The sequence below is a fragment of the Lissotriton vulgaris genome, chromosome 12, assembly GCF_964263255.1.
Source record: "Lissotriton vulgaris chromosome 12, aLisVul1.2, whole genome shotgun sequence".
NCBI lineage: Eukaryota > Metazoa > Chordata > Amphibia > Caudata > Salamandridae > Lissotriton > Lissotriton vulgaris.
Window position 1 is genome coordinate 412,773,228 of NC_141700.1, and position 25,357 is coordinate 412,798,584.

At 45.7% G+C, this 25,357-nt stretch overlaps 1 protein-coding gene across 4 annotated transcripts in view; it reads right to left on the reverse strand.

The window, feature by feature from the left end:
* The window catches only part of RPGRIP1L (RPGRIP1 like), a 1,159,147-nt gene that overhangs the window by 367,199 nt on the left and 766,591 nt on the right, over positions 1-25,357 (reverse strand). For all 4 annotated transcript variants that reach the window (XM_086945185.1, XM_086945184.1, XM_086945187.1 and 1 more), the window contains exon 19: positions 13,823-13,906. In XM_086945185.1, the coding sequence (XP_086801311.1) occupies positions 13,823-13,906 (84 nt within the window). The remainder of the gene's footprint in view (positions 1-13,822; positions 13,907-25,357) is intronic.

The following is a 25,357-nucleotide window of genomic DNA, read 5'->3' on the forward strand; positions in this document are numbered from 1 at the left end:
GTAACATAATGTCAATAAATTACCGTCACTCAAATCAAACCGCACCAATAACTATTTCATCAGGTAGCACGATGGACCCAGATCCCAAAGACTTAAACAAGACACCAGGAGATCAGCCGTCCAAATCATGGACCAGGACCTTATATAAGCTCCTTAGATCAAGCCATAAAAGTTCTGAACTACCAATCGAATAAAATGGAGGTGCAGATTGACCTCATCACCTTAGTGGCGGGCCACATTCCGGGCATTAACACAAAATTGGACGCAATTTCGTCACTAGTAACAAACCAGGGGAAACTAGATGCCTACACCTGCTCCAACAAACAGTTTAATTGCGGATGTGGACTTATAATTGAAAAATTACCAAGTTTGCTGGCTATTCTGACGGACATCCTAGGGAAGGTAAAACACTCCCGCAATCCTGTCGAAAAAGTAACCGATCTTATTTCGGAAAAGTCGCATTCAGTCAACACGTCGAGCAGGAAGGAGCGCACAAGCAGCAACCTGCAAAAAGATTTAGAACACAATCCAAGGGAAGCGAGACCAGAAAGGTCAGCACTAGACCTGGAAACAACACAGCCCACCCAAAAATCCATTAAGGAGGAAAGAATATCAACCAAGAGACAAAAGAAAAAGGCCAGGAAAGCCAGATTAAAGTATAAACAGAAACAAAATACAGATCTAGGCAACTTTTTCCCGATTTTTAAATCAAATACCCCCCAGGAATTCAATGTCTCTTTGTTGATCACGCCGCAAGGCAGAAAGGAGGGACCAATTCAGCCGCCAGACAAACTGGACACCCAAATACTCTTGAGGGATGGAGAACCAAGTCAGGGAGTCACAACAATACGCTCCAAACAACCCTGTTCTACAAATTCCCCACCATCTACAGCCCAAAGCGATCAAAGAGAAATAAGTTCAGTTTTAATAAAAGACCACAATCCAAGGCAAGGAACCATCGACCCTACTTATATTACTGATAACGGAGGTCCTGAGCAAATAAAGCCCGGACGAGCTATGGGAGAAAACTCTGGCACACAAAGTCCGTCTAAATTGGTCAATAACCACGGTCCGATTTACATCAGAATGCAGAACACCCCTGTGAAATTGGGTATAACCTTAAATGAAAAACTAGGAGGATCATCAGAACCAAAGTCGAACAACGTACATTCTCGCATGTGCGTCACAGTTTTGGAAAACGAGCGCAGCTGCGCGCTATTCCAAAGGGTGCCTATTTCTTTGCCAAACGAGTAACACAAATTTGGACAAAATCAAATTACAATAAACTCAATGAAGTCTGTGAAAATGGATCAGGAACAAGAAGTCCCCTCCAAAAGATGCAATATTAATGAATTCATGAAGCCCCTATCGACCAAAACAGGCTTTTCACAATTGTCTAAAGAACTCCCTCATCACCCTGAATCTCCATATCATAAGCTAACTTTTATTCCAGAATATCCAACAAAGGGGCCACAGGATACCCTCAATCGAGGCAACCTGTTAAAACTTTCATGAAACACCAGCACTAAGAGAGATAACAACACAAGACCTTCTGGCTGTCGAATTAACTAAAAAACGTCATAATACAGACACCGAAGACACCGTCACAACTTGGGCCTCAAAGGCCATCGCAGATAAGATATTTTCCACAAAAGTCCATTTTGAAACATGGGGTATATCGATCGTACGACACACACGCCCAAGTTATCCCTACCCATTACAAAACAGCTCTTGCAACGAAAAAAAGGGGAACGGAAAAAAAGGTTCTCCCTTTTCCTGTCTACTAGGTGCACGAGCCACCTCACCTGTTGCATCAAGTACAATGGATGGGGTAACCCTGATAGAAAATGAGCAACGAACTAGTCAGCATAGCCGGGAAAGAATGGATTGGTCTTGGGTTCCCATGGTCTTGAGCAACAAGGGTCCCTACATGGAGCAAAAACCTTCTACGACATCTTGTAGGAGGAAGGAAAAGCAGACCTTTAACAAACCAACAAATCTCTCAGTTTGTTCATGGAACGTACATGGCTTCCAAGAAATGGAGCTGGACCTTGACACACAAGCCTTCTTTTACCAACAAGAAGTAATCTTGATTCAGGAGTCATGGAAACTATCACCCACAGTAATACCAGGATTTAAGGATTACCATATCTTGGCAGAAAGACTCTCAAACTTTGGGCACCCCGGGGAGGCTTATCAACCTACATAGCCCAAAAATACAACTGGGTATCGGAAGTACTGGACGCGGGACTCAATTGGGTGCAAATGATTAGAATCTCAGAAACTCTGGCTGTTGGGCCAGAACAGTGGCAAATCCTAATTCTCAACGTTTATATCCACCCGGACCAGAAGTTACAATAAGAAAAACATACAAGCCTAACGTCACTGATAAAATTGATGCAAAAAACTTACTCAGGATGCCCATTGCTCATCTCTGGGGATTTCAACTGCGATCTAATTGGCAAAAAGAAGTCAAAGGGAAATACCCATCGCCCAGTGGTGGTCTGAGGCTAGCTTCCGACCTAAGAGAACTAGGTCTGACGATTCTGAACGGCAACACAAGGGGGGACAGGCCGACAGATATTACATATCTGTGTGGAAGGGCCCACTCTACAATTCATTACACAATAGTAAGCGATGAGCTAATTCCAGGCATCGAGGCATTTCAAATTGCTCAACGGCCAGAAAGCGATCATTTCCGCCAAATAATTAGCTTAAACACCGTACCCACTCTGGCACCGAATATGTGGAGAAGCTTGGCTCAGTGGTTAGAGGCGGCAGACCCGGAAGCTGAGATCGACCGTGGGCCAGGGTTCGATTCCCCGCCTCGGCGGGTCTCGGGCTCAAAAATTCCACGGACTCGACAATTCTCGCTCTGGTGCCTACTCAACTCACGGGGTCACACTCTGCAACTCTGGGCAATAGCTTGCTTAATCTCCACTACGGCCCCTCGCGGCGGGATGCCTGGCTTTCACCTTGTGGACACCCTGTCGGGTTTCTCACAGGGGAATACCAGGACGGGTTCCCTAAGCAAGCGCCGGGACGCTTACGGGCAGCTGTGCGCTTTACAAGTCCAGCACACATATATCTTGTCTTCTACACCATGCTTCAAAATTCAACCTAAAGAAATTAAAATGGCGAGGAGAAGGGTTGGAAAAAATTCAGTCCACCGTCATAGCTAGAAAACTCGAGTTAGGGTCGCAAAAAGAGGAAGACCTCGTAAAAAATTGGGAGCAACTGATTTTGGACCTGCTCCATAAGTTTCCAGCAACATCAGGGAAACAGAGTAAGTTTACCTTCAAAAAGGAACCCTGGTTTAATATGGAATTAAGAACAAAAAAAAAAGGAGTCACTAAGTATCGCAAAGTCTTCCTATAAGGAAAAGTTATGGAATAAACTCCTAAGTGCAGGAAAACATCCTAACAGTCGTGACTTTTGGGGCATTATTAACGATCTAAATAAAGGATCAAATCTTCATCAGGAAGCAGGTGTGGGAGCTGACTCCTGGTTCCTGCACGTACAAACCCTACATTGCGCAACAACAGCAGGTCTCACGAATGGTTTACGGGCAACAAATACAATTGAGGAGGAACCGATTGGAATTAATAACATAGGTACCGAAGGCTTAGGGACGAAGGGGGTCTTAAAAGAGGAGACTGCATTCCCGGAATTAACCAACAGAGGGGAACTGTGTAAAATCATAACTAGACTAAAGGCAGAAGGTGCAGCAGGCCCGAACGTGCTGCCCAATGCCATCTTCAAACATGACCCGGCGTTCTGGGCAGAAACTCTAACGCCACTTTTCAATCATATTTATAAAGAAGACCAGGTCCCCGCATCCTGGAAGGCTAATGTCATTCACCCAATATTTAAACACTGTGACCACCGCAAACCAACAAACTACAGGCTTATATCCTTGATAGATGTGGAGGCAAAGCTCTACGCCTCCTGCCTTCTTTTAAAGCTGCAAGACTGGATTGAAGAATCAAACAGAATTCCCTGGCCCCAGACAGGCTTCAGGCAGAAAATGGGAACTATTACCAACTTGACTTGCCTGTCATTATTAATGGACAGAATGGTAGCAAAGGGAGCACGGTTGTACGCCTGTTTTGTCGATATTAAATCGGCATTTGACCGAGTTAACAGAGAGCGTTTATGGGGAAAATTACAGACCTGGGGTGTGCCGACCAAACTGTTAAAGGCAATAAAAGCTCTATATCAAAATACCTGGGCAAAAGTGAAATTGGGAAACGGAGCCTATACAACGAGGATTATACCAACGTACCAAGGCCTAAAACAATGTTGTGTTTTAGCACCCACTCTTTTTAATCTTTTCCTTTCCGACCTTGCAATTGTGCTGGAGAAGGATGAAGTTTACCCACCATCATTTTCTAATCATCCAATTCCTTGCTTGCAATACGCAGATGATATAGTATTGCTGAGTAAAACGCCAATTGGTCTACAAAGAGCACTAAATATACTAGCAGCATACTTAAACTAGGAAGGTCTGGACCTAAATAAAGAAAAAACAAAAGTGGTCCGCCCAGTAGACCCTAAAAAACTAAGGTATACATGGATGGTGAATGGGACAAAGGTGGAAGAACAAGGGTCCTATAAGTACCTTGGAATCACAATATCTCAGGGCGCAAAACAAATGGAACATAAAATTGCAATACGCGCAAAAGCCCAAACCTTAATCTTCGCTTACCGTCTACTAAAAATAAAAATGGACTGTCCAAATTACAAGCATCTGTTGAAAGTCATTTCGGCCCAAATTTTACCCTCTCTGTCCTATGGTCTGGTCACCTGGTGTGGCAAGGAAGCCGATTTACTAAATGATCTCTAAACCAAAATCTATAAAGCTGTTTTTAATCTTCCAAGATGTGCCTCAGCCTCGCAAGTCAGGCTTGAATTTGGTCTGCAAAACCAGAAATACAGGATCATGAGCGGCTTTGTAAAACTGTGCTATAAACTTAGATCTGCAGATCCGGAATCCATGGACTGGCTAAGCTGGGAAGTAATAAAAAATCAAGGGGAGATCGGAACCCCGTGCTCCTGGGGAAAGTACTTGAAAGTCTGTGTGAAAGAGCTGGAGTTGGAAGCTGCATGGGAATCCGCGACGGATAAAGCAAGTATAAGTAGATTGGCCAACATGGCAGCAAAAAAGAAATCTTTTCAAGAAGATAAAGGGACATTCATAAAACGATGACACGGCTGGACCATTATCAACTCCTTCAAAGCAGGATTACCACATGCTTACTTAACTTCCCACTTCAACGAGTACTTAAAAAGAGCTTTTATAGTCTATAGGATGGGTATGCACAACTCGAAGGATCTATTACCATCCTGGGAAGGTGACCATCAGACAGAGCAATGCAGACTATGCGGTTACAAAATTGAATCTTTAGCACATTTTCTGTGTGTCTGCCCGGCACTCATGGCACAGCGGCAACGACTATTGAAATGCATCTTTAACGAGCTAAATATCCGCTCCTGCAGACAAGCTGTAACATGCTTGTTGGGAGGGAGTTCTATTATTATGGCGTGCCGGGGAACAAAATTCTTGGCAGAGGTGAAAAAACGTTTGAGTCAAGTAGAACAAGGGGTGGGCCAAGAAGCGGGACACCTTGGCCCCCTTGAATCTAAAGACTGAAAAAGTCTGCACGAACATGCACAAATATTCTGATAATCCAAGATAGGGGGAGTATCTCTGGAAGAAACTTTTAAACATCGTTCTACATTATTTTTTAACTAAGGAGGAGATATAATTTTACTAAAATATGTATTACATTCTGTACTATTACTTATCATGTGAAAATTGTAATAATTTTAATACATTAATGAAATAAACCTTTTTTGACTTTGAGAGCGAAACACGTGTCAGGTGTTGCTTTTATTAATTTCAGGTTGGCTTGGTTGGTATTTTACCAAATCAAAGCTGTAATACTGTGCCTGGGGTGGTAAAAGGCTTTTCCCATTTTACAGCTTAGCATGGACAGCACTGTGCTAGTCCTATGTTTAAAGACTTTGCTGTAGAAATGGCAAAAGACTTTATCCCTTTCTATCTCAGCGTGGATGGCACTGAGCTAATCCTATGATTAAAGACTTTGATAGAAAAGCAGACATTTGAGGTGAGCAGCTCTAGAGTGTCGTTGTTCTTAAGAACTAACCCCTCGCAGCACAAGCCGCAATTGAACAAATTCAGAGTTTAAACATGCCTGCCACATGGTGAAGGGATATTTAAGGGGGGCTTCGTGAGCCCGTTGGAGGAGGAGCGGAATCCCCCTGTGGGTTTTCTCCGACCACCAGTATCTTAATACGGCGGTCGGACGGAAACCACTGATGTCGGGCAGAAAGTCTCAGATGAACTGTAAGATGGCATTCCGCCGGACATCATAATGAGGCCCAATGTTACTAAGGTAATTCCAACACAAATGTACACTAAAAGGCAAATAATTTCTTGGCTAGTCCCACCCATTTCAAGATTTATATATATTACCTACTGGCAGTCGCCAGTAGGTAGATATAGTTAGGACCTAGTTTCCATAGGAAATCCGCAACATTCTAGTTGGAATAACTTTGGCGCCGATCGACGAATACGCGCGAAATTCTCCAAGAAAATGGCCTGCTCCGCTCCGCTCCTTCCCTGAAAGTTTGGGGGTGATTCGTGAAGTGTGGGCTGAGAAAAAAAGGGGGGTCCCAAAACGTGTTTTCCCCATGCAGTTTTCCATAGGGACCTTTAGACACAGCTACATCCCGAACTGCTGAACGGAATTATACCAAATTTGGCAAAAAGGTAGAGTTCGGTTCACAGATTACGCTTTTTGTTAAATGGTGTAAATCCGATTAGTAGTTCCTTAGAAAATCAAAAATAAAATCATAGATATATCTATAGACGAAGTACTATACGCGTACCATTGTGAGCACGAGCTGCATGCTAATTGGCTCAAAACTGTCTGTCAACACTCCAAACCAGGAAGTGTTGGCATCCATCTTGTGTGTCTGTAGAACCGAGGGACAAGAAAAGTGATAAACAAGTGCGCAAAAGACGCAAAGGGGGCAGGGTAGAAAGACCCTGACCCCCTAGGCCTGCTCAGGGGATCCCGCAAGGACGCCCAGGGCCCCAAAAAATTATTATTATTTGGTTTTTTTAATCGCGGGATACCCGTAGGGTACGCGTACCCTGTCGATCCCCTAAAAAATTTGAGGCACCCCTCTGCAAACGTGCCCCCTGGCGATTGCAGAGGGGGAAATAATTCACCTTGAATACTGGGGGTCCCAGGGAGCCAAGTAGCCCACCAGGAACCTTCATTACGCCCCAGGGGGCTGCCTTGCAGAGTGGTGTAATAAGGCCACGCCCCTTTTTACACCTCTCTGCAACGCAGCCCCCTGGCGCATACTGGAGGTTCCTGGTGGGCTAGTTGGCCCCCAGGGACCCCCAGTATGCAAGGGGACTTAATCCCCCAACTGAGAACGTGCTACGAGGCGTGTTTGCACAGTGGTGAAGGTTGGGGGCGGGGCTTGAGGTGATATGTGTGCAAACATGCCCTGTGGCACGTTTTAAGTTGGGGAATTAATTCCTCTTCAATCCAGAGCTCCCCGAATGGCCAACTAGCCCACCAGGTACCTCCAGTAAGCACCACGGAGCTGCGTTGCAGAGTGTTGTGAAAAGGGGGCGTTGCCTCTGAACACTTCTCTGCAACACAGCTCCCTGATGCATACTAGAGGTACCTGGTGGGCTAGTTGGCCCACAGGGGACCTCAGGATTGAAGAGGAATGAATTCCCCAACTTAAAACGTGCCACAGGGCGTGTTTGCACACATGTCACCTCAGGCCCCGCCCCCTTCCTTCACTATTGAGCAAAATATTCCTCTAAAATCAAGCGAACAACGAATTCCAATTTACTCACCTGTTATCAGGAGAGACCTCAGTGCTGCATCTTTCAGCCCAGTACTGACCCTGAAAAGTAATTCTAAGCATACTGACCAGTAACTTTAATTTCCTTCCAGAGGCTACATTGACTGGTTTCACTAGGAAATTCTTCTAAGTGTGGAGTTTTGGAACTTAAAATCCCTCTAAAATCAGCCGAACTACGAATTCTGATTTACTCACCTGTTATCAGAAAAGACCTCAGTGCTGCATCTTTCAGCCCACTACTGATCCTGAAAAGTAATTCTAACCATACTTACAGTAACTTATATTTCCTTCCATAAGAATCCATTGTCTGGTTTTCACCAGAAAAGTGTCTATTTTCACAAACTAAAAATATTCCTTAAAAATCGCCTGTATGGCTTAAACGCATTCTTTCAACTATTTACAGGAGATGCCCCAGTGCTGGAACCAGGATCCACCACTGAGTAAGAAAAGTTAATGATAACACTACTTACCTGCTAAGTGAATTTCCTCTCATAGGATAACATTGGTGATTCTATGTGAAAACGTTTTTAAGTGTCAACTTTTAAAACACAAAAATATTCTTTAAAAATCACTACGGTTACTAAAACACTTTTACTCAACCGTTTACAGGAGATGTCCAATTACTGAATCTAGGATCCAGTCCTGTGGTTAGAAAAGTAATCCATAAAGTAACTAATTGCATTTAACTAGAAAAACACATTGAGGTCAATGTTGCATTGTGTTTGAAATTGTGTTGCACATTGCAACAACTGCAACTACAGTACTTAAAAGTCTATTGCCTATTTGCAAAGTATTTAAACTAAAGTAATTCATTCTGACAAAGGAAAATTTGTTATGTAATGTATAATGTAATTACAATGTAATTTGAAAAATAAAATATCTAAAAATAAATAGTTTAAAAAATGTAGTAAATCAATATAAAAAAATATATAAATTAATACATTTAAAAATTGTCATTTACAAAACCTTCGAAATTCACTGGGAAAACCAAAGGTTTCAGGCCTGATATATTTAGGAATTAGCATTTAAAAACCTTAGAAATTCACTGAAAAAAACATAGGTTTCAGGCCTGATATAGTTAGGAATTAGCATTTAAAAAACCTTAGAAATTCCCTTAAAAAACCGTAGGTTTTAGGGGTGTTATAGTTAGCTGGACATTTCACTCATACAAAACCATTGAAATTCCTCCGATATAGTTAGCTGTACTAACTATATCTCGCGCGCCCGCAATCCACTGCTGATGATGTCAAAAATTACATCGTTCATGACATGGTCAGTGACATCACTGATGACATCATCCACGTGACAATACACCTCATCATACACTAGTATAACCTTTCATCACTCACTGTAAACTACAGAGTACCATATTTGAATCCATTGACACACCAATACAAGTTTCTAAAAACCCACTCAGTGATTCCTAGATCTATACACACATCCTATTCACTTACCTACAGATTCACTCATACATGGAGTCAAGGATCAATAGAACACTATCAAATATACTTATACACCTATATCAACATTACACACCAGCACACATCCTATTCACTTATGAAGTCATCCTATTCACTTATGCAAACAATGGATCATACTTACATGTACTTAGCTATACACTTATACAAACACCACTTTATCTATTCATATAGATAGTAACTTATACTTAGTGTGTTATAAAATCACTATTACAAGTATACATGTATCCATACAGTCATGCATACAATCACTGAGTCTTACGTATACTTATTTATAAACAACAACTGACATAGACATTGCCTTTTATTTTTTTACTTTGTTGGACATGTACCATTAAGAGAGATACTCACTCACCCCCACACCGATACTCATTCACCCAAACAACTGTTATTACATGTAGTCTTAATGTCATATACCTACTAAATCAACTATTCACACATCTTTGGGCAGTCACACACTCTCCCATACACATACCCAGTTAATTAATAACTCAAAGGCCCAATCAGATACTAATTACTAATGTTAGGCTTTGTTAGGGTTTATTTTTTAAAGGTTTAGATTTGATCTGTTTTACTTTATATTTTCCATCATAAATTAACAAGATTTATGCCTTTGTGCATGCAGTAAAACAAATATCTTTAGTTACTGAGGCGCACTGGGTATCAATTACATAGTACGTGAGAACCTGAATGCTATTAAATTCTATATAAATTTAAAATGATGTATAACATTCTTTTTCAAATAACTAAATTAAAAGAAAATGAACAAATAATTTTAACAGGGGTACACTTAATACGCATGTTGAAATTCTGAGATTGCCGCTGCACCACTATATTTGATATTTGATATTTATTGGTTTGTATAGCTCTGAATCACCCATGAGGGTATCTCGGCGCTGGGGATGGAGGAACATCAGAACAGGAGGGAAGAAATTTAGAAGAGGTGAGTTTTTCACATCTTTCTAAATTGAATCAGATTGTTTCCTGAGCATAACTGAGGCGGCAGGCTATTCCAGAATCAGGGGGCAAGATAAGAAAATGCTTTGCCACCACTAAGAGCCTTTTTGATTCTGGGAATGGTGAACAAATGTTCGGTGCCAGATCTGAGAGTAGGTGACGGGATATAGGAGGAGAGCTTGTTGGTGAGATACATGGGGCTCTTGCCATTACGAGCTTTGTGAATAATGCAACCTATTTTGAACTTTACCCTTTTCTTTATGGGGAGCCAGTGACGTTGATTGAGTAGGGGTCCAGAGGGTGTTCTAGATGGGGCATTGTTGGTGAGTCGGTCAGCAGTATTCTGCACTACCTGGAGTTTATTAAAGGCACTTTCGTTGGCCGAAAACAGGAGGGCATTACAATAGTCAAGCCTACTCAATATTAGGGCCTGCATGAGTGTTTTTTTGTAGAGGAGGGTAAAAGAGGAAAAATCCTACGCAGAATGCCAAGAACATAATAGCAGGAACTTGCGGTGGTATTGGAATGTGTGTTATGTGTGAGTTTGTGATCAATCTTGACACCTAGGTTCTTAACCACTTCTTTGGGAGAGGGGGCGGTTCCCAGTTCTTCTGGCCACCAACTAGGTGACCAGAGAGTGGGAGCTCCTCCAAACAACATGATCTCTGATTTGCCCCTGTTGAGTTGTAAAAAGTTGTTACGCATCCAGGCAGCGATAGATTTCATGCCTTCGGAAAACAATAGGTCAGTTTTAGGTGTATTTTTATCAAATGTTAGAAGGAGCTGGGTGTCATCTGCGTATGAGATTGGAGTGAACCCCAAGGATCTCATGAGTCTAGCCAAGGGGGTGACATATATATTGAAAAGGGTAGGGCTTAGGCAGGATCCCTGTGGGACCCCCTTGCTCACTTTGGTAGTGGCAGATGTAAAAGATTCCATGGTAACTGTTTGAGTTCTATCTGTAAGAAAGTTGGTGATCTACCTCAGTGCTGGCCCCTGAATGCCTATGTCTAGGAGCCTTTCCAAAAGGATGTGATGTGAAATGGTGTCGAATGCTGCTTGACCGTTGTCAGTAGCCATGCGCATATTATCGGTAACCTCAATAAGGACGGACTCAGTACTATGTTTAGCCCGAAACCCAGACTGAGAAATATCCAGTAGTTGGTGAGTTTCCAGATAATTAGACAGGTGTCTATTAATGTACTTTTCAATGTGTTTCGACTGAAAAGGCAAAAGAGATATGGGTTGATAATTAGTGATTTCGGTGGTTGGGGCCTTGGGGTCTTTACGTATGGGTTTAATTTGCGCATCTTTCCAGGCCGATGGAAGGCGGCCCTCCCTAAGGGAGCAATTCAGAAAAGAGCAGATCGGGAGAGCTAGTTGTTCCGCAAATTTAGCATAAATCGTGGCTGGGATGGTATCCAAGGGTGAGCCAGATTTCATTGCTTCTATAAGGGATATCACTTCCTTCATATGAAGCTGGGGAAAGGTGTGGAGTTGGGCAGATGTGGTGTAAGTGTCAGGAGGGCAGACCGTCGGGGGAAGGGAAGAAATGTTAGCAGCAATAATTTTCTGGTGAATTGCATCAATTTTGAGGATAAAATGCTCCGCAACATCATTGCATATGGACTTTGAGGGGGATTCCACAGTGTCACATGCTGATGGGCTAGAGTAGGCTTTTACTATTTTAAATAGTTCCCTGGAATTGGATCCAGCCTTCTCCAATAGATGAGTGATGTGCATTTTGCGCTCTGTTTTAATATTATTATGGTAAGCTGCTAATGCGCATTTGTATTTAGTTCTATCTTGTTCTCGATGTGTGAGTCGCCAGGTGCGCTCCAGTTTTTTATATTCTCTCTTTTCAATACGTAGGGCCGGGGAGTACCATTCTGTAGTAGCAGTAGAGGTTTGGGGGGGGGTGGGGGTGAGTAGCCGGCTTTAAAGGTGCTGCTTTATCCAATACGCTGGAGATAGTGTTGTTAAAATGGTTTAGTTGTTGTTCGACAATGAAATTGTGGGTGTCAATGTCCCATGTCAAAAAAGAAGAGGCAAGGTGATGAGCTTTGATTTTATGCCAGGGTCTGTACCACCTACCTGTAAGGAGTAGGGAAGAAGGTGAAATAGGGGGGCTTGTCAGATGAAAATTAACTACAGAGTGATCCGACCAAGTAAGCAGTAGAGTATCTCTATATTCAATGAATTGAGAGTTGGAAAGAATTAAATCAAGAGTGTGTCCTGCTAGATGAGTGGGATCACTGTTGCACTTGAGAAGCCCCTGAGAGGCCCAGTCGTCTAGGCAAGTTTTGGCGTCAAAGTTGTTTAAGTCCTCACTATGAATATTAAAATCTCCTAGAAGTAGGAAATTTCGGGTAGCAGCAATATGGGGGGCGATAAATTCTAAAAGGCGACCATTAAAGTTGTTTATTGGTCCAGGGGGCCTATAAACCAGTGCTCCTTTCCAACTCTGTTGGGGGTGTAGTTACATTTTAAAAATAAGACATTCGAATAATTTCGAACAGAACTGGTCAAGTATGGTAACTGGTATATGTTGTTTATGAATTATGGCTATACCTCCGCCCGCTCGTTCTAGCCTATTAAGTCTTTGAATGCGAAAGCTGGGTGGCAGAGCTAGAGCTATCGCAGGAACCGCAGATGGTTTAATCCAGGTTTCCGTGAGAAATCCCAGATCTGGGTTAGTATCCTCTAAGAGATCCCAGATGGTGGTGGCATGTCGGGGGAGCGATCTAACGTTTGCTAGGAGGCCTATCCATGTAGTATGGTGAAGTGATTCGGCGGGGGGGTTCGTGTAGGGCCGTGTCTCGGCGATAGAAGGTGGTCTGGTAGTAATAGAATTAGCTGTTGTTTTTATATTCTGCAGGGGGCTCGGCTGGTACTTACACTTATAGCAAGAAAAAGGTCATTCGGCCATCCTCCAAGGGGACATAATTGGGGGGCTGGTCTAAGCTTCAACAGGAATTCTCTAGTATAGGTGAGCATAGGTAAGGCTCGAGAGGAGCTATCAGGATTGTCAGGTTTAAAATGAGCAGGGGTCCTAGCTCCTGGCGACGGACAGGTGCGGGCGGGCGCAGACGGGCTTGCCTTAGGCGCGCCTTCGGCACGCCTATGGAGTACAGCTTTGCACGTTCAACTTTCACCTTAGCACTGTAAGCCATTTTGTAAAACTAAAGTCCTGATTTAGATATCGGCAGACGGGTTACTCCGTTACAACTGGGACAGATACCACGTCTGCAGAAATATAAATCCCACAAAATCCTATGGGATTTAGATTTTGGCGGCCGTGATATCCATCCCCGTTGTGACAGAGTAACCCGTCCGCCGATATCTAAATCAGGACCTAAGAAAGCACAAAAAAAAGAAAATAATTTTAAAGACATTTTTAAACTCACAGTTTTCTGGATTAAATCAAGAAGCAGAGTTTCAAATGAATGTCGGATATAATTCAGACTCACAATATTTGAAGATGGAGGTGTGTCCACGAAAGAAACTTTCTTCTCAGTTGAAGGATGTATCTGTCTGGGCTTGGGTTGTGGTGCCTAGGAGAAAAATACATATTCCTGTTTGTGTGAGCTCTTATTTGTTGCCCACATTTAAATCAAAGCAAAAGACACACAGATGATGGACGGAATGCAGAGCAAATCAAACATTCAACGCCAGTCAATAGATCTAGATTGAATCCATCGTTCTAGGATGCTTGTTTCCAGTTCGGGAGGACCTGGCCTGGCAGTTCAGGCTGGACGTTCCCATTGGGAGCAGGATCAATACTGATTTGCATATGGCTGGGTTTAATCAGGAATGGCATGGGGGGCAAAAAAACATGGATTTAGGCCCAGATCTCTGTACTGGGCTGAATGTATGACATTGTTCTGCATTCTGTCCATCAATTGTTCTTTTTGCATATTTACATCAAGTTCTATAGTTTTGGTTTCTAAAAACCGGAAAACTATATTCACAGGCATATGACTATAAGCAACCTCAAACGTTTAAGCACTCTTTGGGTACACAAATCTGGAAACTTCACCTTTTCAGAACAAAACTCAAAAAAGGGGTGGACACAAGACATTTGGAAGAGCAATGAAATAAACTAATGCAGTTGGAAAAATATGGAAGCGGGTAATGGCTCTGTTTTCAAAATATTATTTGGTGTGCACTGGGAAACAGAAACTGATGTCATACACCATCAGAAGCAATCTGTGATTTAATTGATGAGGATCAAGTAAACGGTTTCACCACTTCTATATACAGCATGTGATCTTGAAAAAAAGAGAGGTAAACCAGGTTAGATGAGGGTGTGAAATTAATTCAATATCTGTAGGTGAGAAAATAGAAAATAATATATGGATCTTTTATACTTTCTATGAGATGAGTATAGTCTTAGTTACGTGTTGTAGGCTTTGCACCGTGGGAACACTAAGCTGTAAGGGTACTTGAAATTAGAAGCACTATACCTTTGTGTGGATGTTGTTGGAAGACAGAGTAATTCTCTAGAGTTAATTTGTGTAATGAGTGACCGCATCAATAATACTTAATTAAGATGGATGAAGACCGTGAATCTGACTTATCGATTGTTGTAGGCTTTGTGTGATCTGTGGCTATGTTGCTTATTAATGAACTGGAGCGTGTTCGGATTATACAAACATATTCTTTTCCAAAAACATCTGGAATGTTGGAATACATAATTGTGTCGAAGTAGGTGAGGTGTGAGCAAAGTTTGATGGCATTATTCACAGCAGATGAAGTGTGTTAGTGATATATTCTCGCATTAAGTCTGGGTCAGTTCCATGCATGTAATCAAATAAGATATGGCTAAAATAAATTCTGATACTCTACTTCAATATTCAATAGGAGGAGGCTAATTTTCTGATGCTAATGATGATACTACAGATAATTAAATCCATACTTTATTAATTGACCACTGCACAAAATCATGAGGCAATCACCTGAGAAAGTGTAAATTTTTAAGATAGCAAGCACTCTTAATAGAATTCTCTAAATAATAGAGCGCTATACTATTATCAGATCGCAAGTGTTATTGTTTGATTTGCCACTTATGAATGTCTTTTTGGTTCAAAGAGCAATAGTAGCCTTGTCGAACAAGTTACTTACCTTCGGTAACGATATATCTGTAAGAAACAGTAGTTAGTATTAGATTCCTTACCTTAGAATATCCCCAGGCGTCAGATTGGATCCGGAAACTTTTGCGTAGCAATACCCCTGCGCGTTGGTAGGTGTCGTCCGCGGCTCCGCGTCCGTTGTAGGCGTAGTTAGCGCAGGAATGACGTCGCCGGAGTACTTAAGACGCCGCCCTCGCGCACTGACGTCAGTTCTTATACACATCTTTTCCGCGCCAGATACGCAGAGCCATGATAGAACCAACACTGGTGCCAATGGAACTAGGGCTCTGAAAGGGGATGATCTTAACCCTAGATATCGGTTCGCAGAACGGGGAGGATGGGTTGGTCGGTAAAGAATCTAATACTAACTACTGTTTCTTACAGATATATTGTTACCGAAAGAAACAGGTTAGTATTAGATTCCTTACCTTAGAATAGATACCCCAGCAAAACCAACCCCGGTGGTGGGTCTGCGAACCAATAATCACACCAGAAAGTCGTGGAGGTCGGAACGGCCAAAGAAGCAACCCCTCCGGACTTGGCTGTCCAGGCAGTAGTGTCTTGCGAACGTGTGCAGCGAGGCCCATGTAGCTGCCTGACAGATGTCCTGCAAGGGGACTCCCCGGCCCAGGGCAGCAGTAGCCGCCAGGCCCGAGTGGAACAGGCCCTCAGCCCAACAGGAGGTTCCTTTTTAGCCAAGGAGTAGCATGCCTTGATGCACAAAACGACCCACCGAGAGATGGTCCGTTTCTGCACCGCCCGTCCCTTCTTAGCTCCCACGTAACCAACAGAGTTGGTCATCCACCCGGAACTGGCGTTTGCGATCCAGATAGAAGGAAAGCGCACGTTTTGGGTCCAGACGGTGGAGCCGCTCTTCCTCTTTGGAGGGATGCGGAGGCGGAAAGAAGGTGGGCAAGGTGTTGGACTGCCCGATATGGAAGGCTGTGACTACCTTGGGCAGGAAAGAGGGTCTTGTCCGCAACACCACCTTGTCCGGATGGGCAGAGAGGAAAGGAGGTTTGGAAGAAAGAGCCTGGAGCTCACTCACTCTCCTGGCAGAGGTGATGGCAACCAGGAAAGCAGCCTTAAGGGTAAGAAGACTGAGAGGACAGTTGTGAAGTGGCTCGAAGGGAGCGCACATCAGATAAGTTAGTACAAGGTTCAAGTCCCACTGAGGCATCACGAAAGGAACAGGGGGTAACATATGAGTGATGTCCTTCAAGAACCTATTTACAATGGGGGACTTGAACAAAGATGGCTGATCAGGTAGCCTTAAGAAGGCGGAAAGGGCAGAAAGGTAGCCCTTGATAGTGCCCAGAGCAGAGCCCTGCTGGGCAAGAGAAAGAAGGAAGAGGAGAACCTCAGAAAGAGAGGCATTGAGAGGATCCACAGCCTTTGCTGTGCACCATGCCACAAATCTGTTCCACCTGCAGGCGTATACCGACTTTGTGGAGGGACGCCTGGCTGCCAGAATCACTGTACAGACTTCAGAAGACTAGTCAAATGGCCTCAACTGTCGCAGCTCAATCTCCAAGCATGGAGGTGGAGACTGGACAGGTTCGGTGGAGGACCGTCACCTGCTGCTGGGACAGAAGTTCATACTGAAGAAGCAGACGAATCGGAGGATCGACTGACATACTGAGTAGCTCGGGATACCAGTACCTTCGCGCCCAGTCCGGAGCCACATGGATGACTTGGGCCCGGTCGCGATTGATTTTCTTCAGCACTCTGGGCAGAAGTGGTATAGGCGGAAAGGCGTACAACCGACCGCAACTTCACTCGTGCCGAAAAGCGTCCCCGAGCGAGTGCCGCCTTGGAAATTCCAACGCGCAAAACTGATGACATTGCGCGTTCTCTTCGGTGGAGAATAGATCTAACCAAGGCTCTTCCCACTGCAGAAAGAGGCCTTGCGCCACGTCCGAGTTCAGACGCCATTCGTGATCCATCATGCACCTTCGGCTGAGCTCGTCCGCCCTGGCTTTCAGAGAACCTGCCAGGTGTTGAACCACCAGGTCACCCCCTGATGTTCCAGCCACTGCCAGATGCGCAGTGCCTCCTGGCAGAGGGTCCACGACCCTACCCCGCCCTGTTTGTTGCAGTACCACATGGCGGTGGTGTTGTCCGTGAACACCTGCACTACACTCTTCCGGACAGAGGGGAGGAATGCCTTCAGTGCTAGACGAATCGCCTGCAGCTCCAGAAGGTTGATATGGAGCCGGAACTCCGCCGAAGACCAGAGGCCTCTGATCTCCGCCTCTCCCATGTGGCCTCCCCAGCCCTGGAGGGATGCGTCTGTCACAACTACGTGCTCCGGTTGGGGAAGGGAGAGGGATTTGCCGCTGACCCAATCGCGGTCCGTGAGCCACCACTGCAGCTGTCTCGCAGTGCCCTCCGAGATCAGGACATGGTCGGACAGATTGCCCTGATGCTGGGCCCACTGAAACTTCAGGTCCCACTGCAGAGCCCGCATCTGCCACCGGGTGTGATGCACCAGAAGGATGCAGGAGGCCATCAGCCCCAGAAGCCCCAGTGTCAACCTGACCGAGACCCGGGATAAAGGCTGAAAGATTGGGATCAGAGCCTGAATATCCCAGACCCGCTGTTCGGGGGGATAAACCCGAAAGGCGCCGAGTCGAGGACCGCTCCAATGAAGAGGAGCTTATAGAGGGGCACAGGTGTGACTTCGGCACATTGATGGAAAACTCCAGCTGGTGCAGGAGGTCCGCCGTAGTCTGGAGGTGGCTGACGACTGTCTGGGGCGAGCCCGCCTTCAACAACCAGTCGTCGAGGTAGGGGAAGACTGAAACCCCTAACCTGCGCAGATTAGCTGCGACCACCGCCATCACTTTCGTGAACACCCGTGGGGCGCTGGTAAGGCTGAAGGGGAGCATGGTAAACTGAAAGTGCTCGTGGCCTACCGTGAACCGCAGGTAGCGCTGGTGGGCCGGCAGGACGGGGATGTGGAAATAAGCGTCTTGCAAGTCCAACACTACCATCCAGTCTCCTGGGTCCAGGGCAACCAAGACCTGAGCCAATGTCAGCATTTTGAACTTCTCCTTCCGGAGGAAGCCGTTGACGTTCCGTAGGTCCATGATAGGGCGCAGGCCCCCTTTGCCCTTCTTGGGTACCGGAAAGTAGTGGGAGTAACAACCACATCCTACTTCCGGCCCAGGAACGCGCTTGATGGCCCCCTTGGCCAACAGGGCCGTAACTTCCTCCTGTAGAAGTTGCAAGTGATCCCCCGACACGCGGTGGTATTGGGGTGGCATGGCTGGAGAGGGTCGCCTCAAAGGGGAGGGAGTAGCCCCTTCGGACAATTTGCAGCACCCACATGTCTGACGTGACAGTGCGCCAGTGGAAGTGGTGATGGCGAACCCTGCCCCCCACTGGCGTCACATGGGCCTGAAAGCACGGACTAGGAGGGTTTTGAGGCGGATGCTGCAGGGGAAGGTGTGGACTGGCCTCGCCGTTGTCCCTGACCGCCGCCACAGCGGTTTCCATGGCCGCCACCGCACTGTGTGTTAGTCTGCGGTGCGTGGCTGGCAGCACGTGTGGGAGCGCCCCTTCCTTGGCCACGAAAGGAGCGAAAGGCACCCATTTGCTGGCGTGGGACCGAGAGGCCCAAGGACTTGGCCGTAGCCCTGGAGTCCTTAAAACGCTCAAGCGCATGCTCTGCCTTGTCGCCAAAGAGGTGATGGCCATCAAACAGCATGTCCAGAAGGGTGGCCTGGACATCAGCCGAAAAGTTGGCGGTCCTCAACCAGGCGTGGCGTCGAACCGCCACCGTCGTTGCCATCGCTCTGCCCAGTGAGTCCGTGGTATCCAGCCCACACCGGATGGAATACCGTGCCGCATCTCGACCCTCCGCAAGGGCTTGGGCGAGTTTAGTCCAAACCCCCTCCGGACATTGTTGCAGCACGTCCGCGACCGTGTCCCATAGAGTGTGGGTGTAGTAGCCAAAGAGGCATGCGGTGTTGACTGACCGCAGTCCTAAACTCAGGGAAGAGAACACCTTCTTACTGAATTGCTCGTACCTCTTGGATTCCCGATCAGGCGGAGCCGTCGGGAATGCGGTCTGGGAAGTAGAGGCCTGGATAACCAGGCTCTCGGGGTCGGGTGGGTGGACAGGAAGCAAGGGTCGCCCGGAGCCAGGCGGTAGCGTCTGGCCACATTCCTATCTACAGGCGAACCTGTAGCAGGCTTGGACCAATTGCCCAAAAGAACGTCACACAAGGCCTCATTAAACTGCAACAGAGGCTCAGCCGAGCTTGCCTGCGGTTTAAGGACCTCAGTGAGGAGTTAGTCCTCACAGCCGTGACGGGGAGCTCTAGGCCCAATGCCTTGGCCGCCAGCATCAACACTACACTGTAGGTAGCCCCCTACTCCGTAGCCACGGTTGGAGGGGAGACAAAGCCAGTGTCTGGCGAAGTGTCCAGTCCACTGGCACCCCCAAACTCACATGTCCAGTCCTGTTGAGACTGGCACTCCTGTGCCAGAGGGTCCACAGACCTCTCCCAATCCACTTCGCCACCCATCTCCTGAAATTCAGGTTCAAAGGAAGGGGCCGGTTCATTGAAGTGAAAATCTCAAAGCGAAGTCGAGAGCGGCGCCCTGCAGCGCCGTTCCGGTGCTGGAACCGAATCAAGGGTAGGATAGGGAACGGAATCACCCTGAGGCGGGGCCGGGGTTACACCCTAGGGGCCGGCGCCGGCGAGGTCGACCAGCGACAACCCGGATCGGGAACCGGATCTAGCGGGGTTCTGCGGCGCCAGGGCCGAAGCGCCCGACGTCGTCGTGGCCGACGCACCCGACCTGCCAGGCTCCCCAGTCGGGGCTGCGGAACCCGACAGAGGAGGGAGCAACCTCATGGCCATGAGGTAGCGCCTGATCTCCTCCGGCGTCGCGTCATGCCCAGGGACCGGGCCGTATGGGGCAGGCAGCGACGCCAGCGACTCCGGGGAGTCACCAGAACCCCTGGCCACGTCGCGCAAGCGTCGGGGGGGATCGGTGGTCTGAAGAGCGATGACGCCTTCCCGACCTCTCATGCCTCTTACCTGAGGATCTTGAGCCCGAAGACCGATGCAGTCTCTCGGAGCTACGACGACTCTGACCCCGCGACCGGTCCCTCAACCTCCTCCTGGTCCGGGACCTTGAACGGCGTGGGGCCGACTGCCGAAGCTCAAGTCACTTGCGGGACCGCTCCCGACTAGCCTTGGACGTCAGAGCCCGGCAATCGGAGCAGGCTCCGTTGTCGTGGTCGGGGCCTAGACAATGAAGACACCGGCGATGGGGGTCGGTAACCGACATCAGTCGGCTGCAGTCGACGCAGGGTTTGAACCTGGGCATCCCTACCGGCACTGTAGGAGTCGAACGACTCGAGAAAAAACAGATCAAAAGATCAAAGAAGTTTAGTCAAAAAATGACTAAGGGGTAGAGCTTCTCCGGATCTGCGCTAGCTGGCGCTGAAAAAAGAAGAACTGACGTCAGCTAACAACGCCGACGACGGACGCGGAGCTGCGGACGACGCCTACCGACGCGCAGGGGTATTGCTATGCAAAAGTTTCTGGATCCAGTCTGACGCCTGGGGATATTCTAAGGTAAGGAATCTCATACTAAACTGTTTCTTTCAGCTACTTTAAATCATGATAGATCAATACGAATTTTTTGTATGCTTCGTTTCTTTCCTATCTACTTATGACTATGCGATAAAGAATAGTGGCCCATAAAGGTGATTCATAGACAGTACACTAATATCTTAGCTTAAAATAAAAACAAAATTGAGATAAGAGAAGACAGCTGCAAGAAGAAATGTATTATTTATTATAGATAATGGTTTTATAAGGGTCCTAAGATGTTGCTTTCTTGTTTCCTGTTACTTCTTTTGTTTGTCTCTGTGTATACATATTGTGGAAGACCCAAATATATGGCATTACCATAGTCTAAACAGAAGTATGGGAGGATATTAAATAATTAATCATTGAGAGGAAGGAGCCTGGCCAAGCAAGATGGATGCACTTTAAAGAAGCTCACAAAATTGGTACTGACCCGGGTGCTGTCGCTAGCATTGACAGGACAGAGTGGGATCCAAAGACTGGCATGCTAAAAAGGAACTGACCTGAGCTGAGACCGTGCCCCACGCTCCTCCTCATTGAAGTAATACACATGGGATAAAGCGTGGTGCAGAGTATCACAGTGTTGACATCACAAAGAGGGCATGGGGCAGTGACCAGAGAGAATTGCACACACCTGTGGTTTTGTAAAGACAGGCTGTCCACTTCAATAGATATTTTAAGTGTAATTTATTGAGACAACTTGGTCAGTACATGCAACCCTTGGCAGGTTACACAATGGTCTGAGGTTCTGTTGGGACTCAGAACCTAGTACAGCCCAGAACCTCAACAATGAAGCAGGGTTACCAGGTAAAATCTGCTCATTTGAAAACACAACATATGGTAAACAATACTAAATAACAACACAATTAGGTTCACATCCTTATTCATGACGCATACTAAAAGTAGTTTATTTGTAAATGTCTACGTTTTTCTCTTAAGTACACACACAGTCTTTATGCCAAACAGATTTCCTTCCTCCCCGAACATTACTTTCACCTTTCTTTACCACATATGGTTTGCCCCCCTGCAAGCTCAGATCCCGGAGTTTTCTTCAACCACACACTGTGCTCAAACCATTGCATTGCACAGTGTTCTCTTCCTCGCTTTCCACTTTCTGCCATCATTCAGCCATCCATTATTGCCATTCCCCTTTTGATATCTTTGGGTCTTCACAACTTAAAACACTCTTTTCTCACATTGGCATCCAGATGCACTCTCACCTAGTCACCTGTCTTGAAAATCCACCCATTTCTCTTTAACTCATCATTGTGCCTTTGCTTGCACTTCCTTTGATAGTCAGACACCTTTTCTCTTAGTCCTACTTTGTCAATCATGTTACTAAACGCCTCACTCAACCTCAGGTGTTACTTTAGAGTATGCCTCTCTACTTTTTACCAGGGAAAGGATTATGTTACTTAACCCCTTCCACACTCATGACGAGCTGGGCTCGTCATGGTGTAGCCTCCTCAAACACTGATGACGAGCCCAGCTCGTCAAAAAACAATGTAAAAAAAGAATTTTCAGCACAGAGGGGGAAAACGCATAGCAGCCATGGAGTTAACTAGTAAGCATCTGTGCTTGGAATGTAGAGTTATAGATTCACATGCTTTGCATACTCCTGCCATGTTTGCGAGTTCTTTTTCTTTGAAGAAGTCTTTCCATGCACGAGGTAAGGTGACTCCAACTTTCGGTGATAGTGTGCATGGGCATCGACTCCATTGTTGTATTGTTTTCGTGCAATAGGTGGCGAATGGAGTGAGTGTAGTAAAGAGATGTCCATGCGTAGATAACATGAATATTGAGAACTGTAACAACTGAGGGTACCCGAGAGGAGGGTGAGCGCATGTGAATCTACAGCTCTACATGCCAAGAACAGATGCTTACTGGATACATAACATAATCCGTTCGAGGCATGTGTGTTGTAGATACACATGCTCTGCATAGACTATAAAGCAGTATTTTCCCAAAGCGGTGGCTAACCAGTAGAGTTTGCAGTTCTCTGAAAAAGTGTTTTAGGACTGCCTACATTGGGTCGTTGGCGTGCTAGTACATCCACACAATAGTGTTTAGTAAATGTGTGTGGTGTAGACCATGTTGCTGCTCTATAAATGTCAGCTATAGGAATGTTACCTAAAAAGGCCATTGATGCCCTTATTTTGCGAGTGGAATGCGCTCTAGGGGGTATAGATAACTTTCTTTTAGCTTTTGCGTAGCTAGTTTGAATGCACTTAACAATCTATCTGGAAATGCCATATTTAGAAATGGGATTGCCATTGTGAGGAGGCGTAAATGAAAGAAACAGTTGCTTTGTTTTACGAAAATCTTTTGTTCTTTCGATATAATACAATAAAGCTCTTTTGACATCAAGTGTATGAAGAGCTCGTTCTGCTACTGAATCAGGTTGAGGAAAGAACACAAATAACTCAATTGATTGGTTAATATGGAAAGGAGAAACCACTTTAAGAAGGAATTTGGGATTGGTGCAAAGAACTACCCTATCTTTATGGAGCTGAAAGAAGGGTTCTTCTAAGGTTAATGCCTGAAGCTCACCAACTCTCCTTAATGTAGTGATTGTAATGAGGAATGCAACCTTCCATTAGAGAAACTGTAAAGGACACTTTTGTAGTGGTTGAAAGGGTGGACCCATAAGTCTTCTAAGTACAACATTAAGATTCCACACTAGTGCTGGTGTAATTCTTGGTGGTATAATTCTCTTCAATCCCTCCATTAAGGCTTTGATGACAGGAACTTTGAACAAAGACAAATGCGGTCGGTTTTGCAAATACGAAGCTACTGCTGCAAGATGCAACCGGACAGATGTGTAAGCTAGCCCACATTGCTGTAGGTTTAAAAGGTAACAGACAATGTTCTGAAAAGAAGCATATTAAAGTAGAATTTTGCTCTTATTACAATAAACAACACATAATTTCCATTTTGCTGCATAGAAAGCTCTGGTAGTAGGTTTTCTTGCTTCTTTCAAAATAGTTATACAGTTTGGTGGTAAATTTAAATATCCAAACTCTATGACTTCAGCAACCAAATCACTAAGTTGAGCTCCTTGGGATTTGGATGCTTGATTTCTCCATGGTTCTGACTGAGGAGACTGGAGGTGAGATGTAGCTTAACTACTGAGAGCTCTAACAGGGTGCTGTACCATGGTTGATGGGCCCATGTGGGAGCTATCAAAATCAGTGTTAGTGATGCTTGTCTGAGTTTCTGAACCACAAACTAAATGAGTGGGAGAGGCAGAAAAGCGTAGGCAAATGTGTCTGACCAATTCATCCATAGGGCATTGCCTTTGGATGATGGTTTGGGATCCTGGAGGGGAAGTTTAGGCATTGTGCGTTGTCTACTGTGGTGAACAGATCTATTTGTGAGCACCCCCATTGTTGAAAGTATGGAAGGAGAACTTGAGGATGAAGTTCCCACTCGTGTATTTGCTTTCTTCTTCTGCTGAGAAGGCCGGCAATTTGATTGTTCACTCCCGGGTGGTGGACTGCCACAAGGTGAATCTTGTGATGGATTGCCCATTTCCAAATTGTCTGAGACAGGTGTGACAGTTGTAGAGAGTGTGTTCCCCTTGTTTTTGTATGTAGTACATAGCTGTCGTGTTGTCTATGCGGACTAGGACAACTTTGCCTGTGAGATGAGACTGAAAGACTTTCAGCGCTAGAAATACTGCTAGAAGCTCTAGATAGTGGATGTGGAGATTTTTGTGTTTGTCGTCCTAGAGACCTTGAATTGTTTAATGATGGAGATGTGCACCCCAACCTGTGAGAGATGATCCCCACACAAAGGGGGTTTTACTTCGGATTTCTCAACGGAACTGCTGGATGTGTTGGGTCCGTTGAGCGAAGCGCCAGTTCCGAGTGTGCCGTTTCCGAAGACAATGCACCAGGTTAATCCACACTAGAGGAGCGATGCGTCGATCTTCTCCACGCAGTGGCAAAAATGCGTTGGTTCCGAAGTGGTAGTTGCGGATGCGATAAGGTGATTTAGAGTGGGAATCGACGATTCTACTACCTCAACTGGGTTGATGCTCTAGTTCTGTAGACTGGAAATGCGTCAATTTCTCTAGGGCAAGTATCTGGGTCCACTTCCAGTGAACCAGACACACGAGCAGGGTAGAGGCTTTGATAACCCTGAGTCTCAGCCACAGGAGGCAAGCAAGCTCTTGAAGATCAGCTCTCCCTCAGCAGGGTCAGAGAGCTGCAGGCAGCTGGGCAGCACAGCAGAAAAACAGTTCATCCAGAGCAGCAGT